The sequence below is a fragment of the Glycine max genome, chromosome 4, assembly GCF_000004515.6.
Source record: "Glycine max cultivar Williams 82 chromosome 4, Glycine_max_v4.0, whole genome shotgun sequence".
NCBI lineage: Eukaryota > Viridiplantae > Streptophyta > Magnoliopsida > Fabales > Fabaceae > Glycine > Glycine max.
Genome location: NC_016091.4, coordinates 4773202 through 4783695, shown reverse-complemented (window position 1 = coordinate 4783695; position 10494 = coordinate 4773202). Strand labels below are relative to the sequence as shown.

General features: G+C 28.9%; 1 protein-coding gene across 1 annotated transcript; it reads right to left on the bottom strand.

Moving 5' to 3' along the window:
* Positions 1-6547: 6547 nt before the first annotated feature.
* Positions 6548-6955, bottom strand: LOC102666861 (uncharacterized). Its single transcript, XM_006578983.1, has one exon. It carries the CDS (start codon positions 6953-6955, stop codon positions 6548-6550), a length of 408 nt encoding a protein of 135 aa, XP_006579046.1.
* Between the last annotated feature and the right edge of the window lie 3539 nt (positions 6956-10494).

The window sequence follows — 10494 nt, the reverse complement described above, 5'->3', positions numbered from 1 at the left end:
AATGCATCAATATATTTAAATTAAATTCAATTAAATAACTGTTTATTTGCAATAGGAACGTGCAGATGGTCACGATTAGCTACCTGGTACCAATCGAGAGACTATACATAACAACTTAACACGAAGATTTTGCTGGAGAAGAAACTAATGGATATTAGGGGCATGGAAAGGATTCAAATCCACGAAGATTTTTCTTCTAATTTTACATATTTTTCACTTTTAAAAAAATATTTTTTTCCAAATTATTATTTGAGCCGCGTACTGATCCGTTTATTTGCTGACTTCTAGAGAATAAATACAAATTAAAAAAAAAATCATTTATTTCACATATCAAACTTGGCTGAGCTGTTTAAAACACAAATTTCATAAGTTGAATCTTAGACAGACTATATTATTCCTAATGAATATATCATATATGTAGTGGAAAACACCACTCCGGTTTTTCATGCATAAACTAGTAAACTTTCCCTTTGTCCTAACCCTGTGCATGAAAGCGCATATAATTGATCAGACTTGTGTCTATCGTTGTCAAAACATAGGACAATGCTAATATCATTCTCAGTTAATTCTGTTTTTCCCATGCTTTAAAAGGCACAATATTTTTCCTATGTTTTAAAAGGCACGATATGTACAAAAACAATTATAACTGCAACTTGGAGCTAAAGATTGACCATACACATGAACGAACTTAACCATGATTTGGATTTAATAATAATCCAATTAATTTTGTTTTTGGGAATCAAGCTGCGCGAGGGAAAGCAATTTGACCCAAACTTAAGGTTAAGATATACTCGTACAAGCTTATTATAATTTATATATATAAAAAAAAGTTTGATTGATTTTAAATTTTTTTCTTGTGACTGTTTTACTTCAGATGAAACAACACTTACTAAAACAAATATATTCTTCGTATGCATATAATTAATTTAGGTCAGTTCAAATGAAAGAGAGCCTATATATTGAATCACTTTATTCAGAAAAAAGTTCGCTCCCACAGCTGATTGTGCTTGCTCAGACCTGGAAACAAATTGGATCCACTCAATGGTCCCCTAATTCCATTGTTGTGCGTAAACATTAGAGAAAAGTGTTCGTTTCTATAAATAAAAACAAGAAAAGGAGCAGTGATTGTGTTTTGGTGTATTTTAAACCCAAAGAATGATCTCACATTAAGCCAGCCATTAAAATTGAATCATTCTGCATTTTGTCGAAAGCTTCTTCCACTAGTGGTGACTAGTGTTAGTGTAGTAGCTACCATATGAACGCCTTTAATCTACTACTTGTAGATCACGAGGATATATATAGGTATATAATATACTTGTGCTGAATTCCATTATTTAGTGCAAGGAAGTAAATAATATAATTTATTAATATATGTGTGTGTTTTAATTATTTAATTATAATATAAGTTATCTTTTCTTAATAATAATCGAATTAATTATAATATAAATAATTTTAAATTGAATTTAGAATTAAAGATCATATAAGTTGTCCTTTTTAATTATAATCGAATTAATTGTAATTCAAACTAATATCATAATTATTTCAATTACTATTAATAAGGGTAATTTGCATAATAAATAATTCAATTACTTTTATAAAGAATATTTTTTATTGTAATTAATTCAATTTTAATTGAAAATGATAAAAAAAATATGATATGACTCCAATTAAAAAGGATAAAATGTATCTTAATTCATTTTAAAAAATAATTTATATCACTATTAGTAAAAAATTAACACATCAATAACACATTTTTGTTGGACAAAATGTATAATAAAAATGTCATTCCATTTTGTATTTTGATTCAAAAAATATGTGTTCAATTTTGTTATAAGGTGCAAATTCATTACAAAATAGAAATACAATTTTATAATATATTTTAATTCATAAACTAAAAAAACGAGGTGTTAATACAAGGTGAGAATAGTAGTTCCTATTTCTTTCTTGGGTCCTTAAGCACAAAGCACTTAAACCATCAGCTCTTCCTATTTCTACCCCTGCTTTTTAAGTACACCCCCATATCCCATTTTATCTCTCAATTATCCATTATATTTTTTTCTTAAAAAAGTACACCCCTTTTGTTTTTCGAAATATATTTCCAGAATTACATATACCTATTTTAGAAATGTATCTCCAGAATTATGATTCATAGTTCTAGAGATATACTTCTGGAATACATATATATTTTTCGATAAAATATCACTTAAGAATTAAGATGGTTGACGAGAAATAAAAAAAAATGATAAATGCTTATTTTATACCCATGTTTCTTAGTCTTATTTTTATCCTATCATTAATGTTATTTAAATCCTTTCTAAAATTTTATTTTCATCTAATCTTTATTATTCTTTAACCCTAATTTTAAATTATATTTACCATATATTCATTATATAATATTGTGTTTTCATCATTATTATGCAATATTTTGCGTTTTTCTTCATGTGACAATGTGTTTCAAAATACGTTCATCACTAACTTCATGTGACACTAAATTGTTGACATGGGCTTAGATTAAAAAATGAATGAACGCAGTTAAAGGAAAGAAATCATTGTCAAAAGCTTTGTTTTGTAATTAAGGTATATAATATATGAAGTTAGTGATAAACGTACCTTGAAATATAGTGTCACATGAAAGAAAACAAAAAATATTGTATGATAATGATGAAAACATAGTATTATATAATGAATATATGGTGAAGATAGTTTAAAATTAAGGTTTAAGAAATAATAAAGAAAATAAAAATAAGATTTTTGATAGGATTTAAAAAATATTAATGATAGGATAAAAATAAGACTAAAAAATATGAGTATAAGATAAATATTTATCATTTTTTTATTTATTTCTCATCAATTATCCTAATTCTTAAGTGATATTTTATTGAAAATATATACTTATTCTGAAAGTATATCTCCATAACTATAAATCATAATTTTGGAGATACATTTTTGGAATATGTATATGTAATCCTAGAAATACATTTCTCAAAAGCAAAAAGAGGTGTACTTTTTTAAGAAAAAGGACATAATGGGTAACTGAGAGGTAGAAAGGGGAACGTGGGTCTACTTAGAAAAATTGGAGGTATAAATAGTAAGAGCCTAAACTATCTATGGAAAAACATCTGGCCCAGGAAGTCCAATAATACCAGGTTTTGTCTCACAAAATGTCCAATAGTAGATGCTGAGGAAGTTTCTTCGTACAGCTCCAATTTTACTTCCTGCATATCTTTTAAGCTTCCGAAACACATAATCCCAAATGTAACTGTGGAATGTAAAAATTTACATTCTGGAATGTAATTTTTTTACATTCTAGAATAGGTGTAGAAAGAAAATGGGAGTGCAGGAAATAATTTCCTGATTATGGTCTGTAATCTCAAAACAGGCATGCAACGATGATGTTCCAGAACAAACAGAACAAAAGAATTCACTCCTTTCTCATTCATTTCATTCTCCCTCATTATTATTTTTCTTTATTTTCTTTCGGAATAATTCTTTTTCATTACTTGTATGGCTAGATTCAATACTTCAAACGCTGTTAATTTTGATTGAATAAACTATTAAAACCTATAAAAACTGGTAAATACCTTTCCTAATATTTTCCATCCCCGTGTTAAAATAAAGTTAATTATTATTAACTTACATTTCAAAATTGAAGCAAAATGATTAACAATGTCGAATTTCATTTGCCAAAATATCTTGGTTGAAATCTATTTGAGACGAGTGTGAATCTAATTCAGTCAAAATTTAAGACCGGATAAAAAATAATTACAGCTTACCTCTAGCTTGGATTATAAACTAGACATTGGATCATTTCCTCTCACAATAAATAATTAGATATCATCACAACTAATCGTATCAGAGATTTAGGTAGTAATTATATCTAAGTAGTTGGAGAGTAAGGTTTGTCTTATTAATTATTTTCATTTCTGTCCACCCAGAAGATAACAGCTTGTTGGAATTTTCAAAACAATACCTGCCATTTGAAGCTTAGATAAATCTTTATGTCATTCATCCTCAGTATCCACCTTATTATTATGGGATAGCAAAAATCAGCTAAAATACTTATTTTTTAAATGTTTGTCTTCTATTTCTTTTGCAAACTCACCGAATTAGATAGAGTTTGAAACAATAACAATATATAGTTAAATAAATTGTTATATTTTATTTTTTTTAAGTTCATTTTTTTTGTAAAATTAAATATATTGCATTTTTTTATTATAAACTAAATAGGTAAATAGAACACATATTTTATGTTCTATTCTTTTCTAATGCATCTGCAAATGCTGTCTTTAAATACATCAATTAGTTTATTAGACAAGTCACAAAGAGGCGTAGGTGCAACTGTTAACAAATGAGTGAGGCCGTGGAGGAGACAGATCTATTCACTTAATATATAGCTACACTTTTTGTATAACTACTGGGTTAGTTATATTTGTTAAACACTTGTAGAACAAGAAAAAAAAATGAGTTAAGATTTTCTAACAAGTTAAAATTAATTTATGTATAAATTAAAATTAACTTTTAGAAAAAATAAACCAATTTTTTTTTATAAATTAGTTTATATAATTGTATAATAAGTTAATTTTAACTTATTAAGTAAGAAGCTTATTTCATTTTATATTTCTTTTTTTTATAAGTGTTTACGAAGAAGTTAATTTAAACATGACCTATAATTAACTTTTAAAATTAATAGTTTTCGTCCTTATATTTTTGGAAATATCTAAACTTCAATCCTTTAGTCTAACACTTTTCCCTTGTACAAGGACTGAAATTTAGGTACTTTTGAAAATATAGGGGAAAATCAATATTTTAAAAGTTGATGTGAAAAATCGAAATTTATCATTTTCAAATACTAAACACCATTAAACCTATTGAATAAAATGTTGCGTAACTCAATTATTATTAGATTGAGTATATCTTTAAAAAAAATAGATTGAGTATCAAACAGTACATTCTTAAGCTCATAATAAGTGTTTGGATAAATAACTTAATTACATGCTTATTTAATAGGTTTTATCACATAAAAACTTAGTATATTATACATTTGATCATACAACTGGAATAAGCTAAAATAAGCTTTATTTTAATAAGTTACTCCAAGAAACTTGTTGAAACAAATTAAATAAATCTTATGAAAATTATGTTATTTTTATAAGTTCAAAATAAGCTTTTTATTAGCTCTTTCAAACGTATTCTAAATTAGTAAACTAAACTCATCTGATTACCATAGTTTATTTTAATTTTTTTTTCTTATACTTTTATTTTATTTAAAAAATGTATAATATAAACTGAAGCTTTCTTAAATGCTATTTTATTTTTTACAAATATTACTTTTTGTTAACAAAAATTAAAGAACTAATTGGTCTTGAGTTTGGTTGAATTGTTTTAGGTCACGTTTGTTAAAAAGTTCAACAAATTCAATCAAATCTAAATTAAATTCAATCGGTTTGGTTGATTTAACTCACCTACTATCACCATATTTTTAAACACAGTTTAATATTATTTTATTAATTAAAATTTATGGAAAATCCATGAAATAATATTGAAAGCTAGAGGCAATGCAGTCACCAATCTATGAAAAGTTAATAATGATATCTCTTTTCCTACCTCTTCTATATCATCTCTGCATCACAACAAATCCTCGATCGTATATAAATAATTAAGTTTTCCATACCACTTAAAATTAAAAATTATCTGTATATTTCTTTTAATTTACATATGTAATTGAAAAGAGAATAATTACACCTACACTGGAATAATACAAATATACATTTTTACAACAAGTTTATAAATGAAAATTGAAAACATAATACAGTCACTTTTCAGCTTGAAAGCAAATAAGTGATGAGATGCTCTTTGTATTCATTAAAAAACATCCTTTTTTTTTTCTCTCACGATGAATGAAGTGGAAGAAAAGTAACTAAAGAAAGAAAAGAGGTGATGCCTACGGTGAAGTCTCTTAGAAAATGCACAACCAGTTAGGAAGTCAAAATTACATGCAATAACAGGTTACTTACGGGAAGAAAAAAATAAATTTTTTAAACAACACATTTTACTTAAAATGTAGACTTGTTCATTTAAAAGGTGATTTATTATTCAGGTATCCGGTTTGTTCTCTGAAAAGGGAGACTTATTTAACCAGTTTTTTTTTATTTCATTTTAAATTTTTTCTGATAATAGCAAAAATCTTTTTTTTTTCTTCTAATTTCATCAGTTCATCCCTACTTTGCTGGTGATTTCTTTTGTTAATTCTAAATTGGGAGCAACTGAGGTTCAAGAAATAATAACAATAAAAAAAACAAAAACTCCATAAGATTAATCAACAAAAAAACCTAACCAAAAACCAACAAATAAAATAATACAAAAGTAGCTTTCTTCTTCTCAACCTATTTGCTTCTCTAACAATATGAGTCATAATGCACTTTTGAAAAGTAGCTTTCTTCTTCTCAATTTCAGCTACCAGTTCTGCAAACTGACTTCCCGTAAAGTTTCCACTATCAAACAACTTAATAGCCTCCACATTATCCGTTTCAACTATTAAGTTTGTTACCTAATAGTTCCCCACCATATTTAGACCATGAAAAATCGCCCAAAGTTCAACTTCTAAGATTGAGCAATGTCCTAGTCTCCTCGAGTACGCTTGCATGAAAACACCATCGTCATTATGAAGCACTGCACCACACGAAGCTATAGCAGCTATATGATGAAGTGCTCCATCACAGTTAACTTTTGCAAATCCCTCCAAAGGTCTTTTCCACCGCTCTGCTTCCTCAATACTGACATTGATATAATCTGGAGTAAGGTTTTGCTGGAGCTTCTTGTTGTTATTCCAGTCACAAAGAAAGCTCTTAACATTCATGACCACTGCATTAGTGTCCCTCAATTTATTGCGAAATACCCATTCATTGCGCCTCCACCATAAGCGGTCCAAAATAACACCAAAAACAGTGTTCCACATTATATTATGCAGACTGAGTTTTAACCAGGTTTGTAGCAACCCAGTTACCCACATCTTGTTGGAAAAGCAAGGAATTAGGCAAAACATTAAAGGCTAACCATATTTTGTTTACCCACTTGCAGTCCCTAAGAGCATGATGTAGTGATTCTGGGTGAAGATTACACACGGGACACTTATCATCCATTGCCATATGCTGATGCACTCTCAATGCATTTGTAGGGAGAATTTCTTGACAGATCTTCCAGAGATGGAACTTTATGAGATCAGGCCCATCCCAATGCCACACTCCTTTAAAAAGCGTTGAGAACTTGCCATCAACAACCTTATCCCACTCCACATAATCATGGTGTGCTGAGCTCTAGGGGGGCCTCAAACTCTTAATAATTTGAACAATATTCAAAGGAATCTCTTTAGTCATTCGATCCAAGTTCCAGTCATCATTTGCATTAACAAAGAAGCACACTGGAATATTCTCCCTAACATTGGTTTGAATAATCCAATGATGTTTGAGATTTCTAACCCCTGGGACCCAATAATCTTCCCGAAACCGAACTTGCCTACCATTGCCAATCCTCCAAATTAAGTTTGGCTTAAAATGTTCCCAATTCTTTACAATCCCTTGCCATAAATTTGTCCCTTGTCTATGCTGGTCAATAACAGGGAGTACGTCATCCTCACATTTATACTTTGAAGGCATCATTCTGACCCATAAATTGTTGGGTCTCGTACACATATTCCAGCTAACCTTCATCAACATAGCTTGATTCATTACAAATGCTTTCTAAAGCTCAAAACCTCCTTTATATTTAGGGATACATATTAAGTCCCAATTGTGCCAATGAACTTTTGTAGAGGTTGTAGTATGGCCCCACACAAAACCACGACACTTTTTTGTCAATCTCTTCACACGCTGTAGCAGGGAGGAGGGTAGTCTGCATTACATAATTAGGTAAAGCTTAGATCACAACTTTGGTGAAAGTGACTCTACCTGCTAAGGATAACTGGGAAGCTTTCCAATTACTCAATCTTTTGTTAACTTTGTCAAGCAAGAATTGGTAGTTTTGCTTTGAGACTCTGTCATGGTGGAGGGGAACACCTAAGTACTAATCAAGATCCGTCATCCTTTGATAACCAAGCTTATTGGCAATTCGATCTCTAGTACTCTTAGAAAAAAATATTCTGGTCTTATCCACACTCACTTTTTGACCTGAGCTTCTACAGAAAATATACAGGGTGTTGCTCAAACCTTCTGCCTAATCCAAAGATGCTTCTGCAAATAGGAGGAGGTCATATGCAAAAGAAAGGTGAGAGATCTTCGGACCACTTCTTGATAGTTGGATTGGTTTCCATAGACCCTGCTCCACCTCATAATTGATTAAATGGAAAAGTCTTTCAATGCATAAAACAAAGAGGTAAGGAGAAATGAAATCCCCTTGTCGGATACCTCTAGAGGGAGAAACATTTCAAGGGCTTCACCATTCCAAAGCACCTGAAAAAGAGGGAGTAGAAATACAAAATCTTACCAAGTTAACAAAGATGTCCGAGAAGCCAATATCCTTCAGGGTGTCTATAACAAAACACCATTTAATTTTGTCATAGGCCTTTTCCAAATCTATTTTAATTGCCATCCAACTTTGTTGCCCCTTTTTATTCTTCATAGAATGGATCACTTCTTGTGCAATGATAGTGTTGTCACTGCTTTGCCTATTAGGGATAAAGCTGCACTGACAAGGATCAATAAGCTCCTTCATTACCCTTCTAAGTCTAGCAGATAAAATCTTTGTCACAGTTTTGTAAGATACATTGCATAGACTTATCAACCCGAACTGCTTCATGTTTACCACAGATTCCACCTTTGAGATGAGTGAAATAAGGTTAGCATTAAGGGATTTAATTTTTTAGCGGGGTCTTCAAAAATACTCCAAAAAAGGTCACAAAAGAAAACCCCCACCACATCTCACTGTCTTTTATAGAAAACTTACTGGAAACCATCCACACCAGGAGCTTTGTAATTCCCCATAGAGAAGAAAGCTTTTCTGATTTCTTCATTTGTAATTTTCTACAAAAATCGATCCATCTTGTGGTTTCTAATCTCTGGGAAAGCTCCTCTAATAACATAAGGATAGTAAATAGAAGCATCAGTAAAAAGATTAAAAAAAATACTGGGTGACTAACCTTTCTAGAGAGATAACATCTCCCACCCAATTATAAAAAAAGAAAAAAATTATGAAAAAAAACCACTTTAATTGATTAATTATAGAACTTCACGCCCAAAAAATTATGAAAAGACCACAACGACGACCTAAACAATAAACAAATGGAAAATAATCTCATTTATTTATGAATATCCAATATGCTATATGACAACCAAATGAGAAAAAAAAATGAATAAATATATGTAATATGTCATATGATAAGAGAAGAGAGATAAAAAAATGACAATGATTAGATGTTTAAAAATATGGATGGTGATGTATCATTATATGACATGAGGATTTGAAAAGACGAGTGAATGATGACTTCGCAATAGATTCATAATCACAAGGGAACCTTGGAAACTCACGTTTAGTGGATTCCATACACCAAATCTTTGGAGTTGGAACTTGGAGTATCTTCCTTTCCTCCCATCTCTCTTATCATTAAGGACAACAAATTTTTTCCTTAGTAACGTGAATTAAAAAATGTGATGGTTTTCATATTTATTTACAAGTTTAATTTTTTCTAGTAGTACTGCATTATTTTATATATTTATATATAAAGAGTTTATGTGAGTTAGAATTTGGAAAGGCTCATCAAGACCACGGTATAACCTCAAGGCTCATTTGAGTAGTTAAAAGGTAATTACATATCCTTCACTAATAAATATTAATTTAAGGATCAAATTTATATCCACAAAAAGGTAATTCCATTACCGGTGTGTGGACATTAGAATATGAAAATAATTTTTGAATAGTATTATTTATTTTTAAGAAAATAATTTATTATATTTTATTTTATTTTTATTCTCATAATATGTGAGAAGTTTTCATATAAATAAAAGAGTTTAATAATTATATATGGGTACTGTATAATAGTCTTACATAGTCAATCGATTAAAAATATTGGTATTATGAGTTTTAAAATAATTATTATAAAAAGAAATAAATTTATCATCTATAATAACTTATGATTAAATGTTGACAAAATAATTCAATAATATTTAATAAATGTTAGATTTTATCAATCCAATTGTTACATTAAAAAATGTATTAAATTATTTAAAATATAAACCTAATAATTTGTTATACATTATTTTTTAAATGTTTAATATTGATACCTTGTATTGTGAATTAATTAAAAATTATTATAAATATAATATTTAAAATATTTATTATAACATGTGAATTAATTGATGTGAAATTATTTCGCCTTAATTAAATATATTGAAAATATTTAAGGTTTTTTTTTTCATCTATAATATTTTTATCTGATTCGATCAAAAATGTTTTCGGCATAGGAGACTTGTGATTGTAAAAAAGAAAATTATAAAATTAATACCA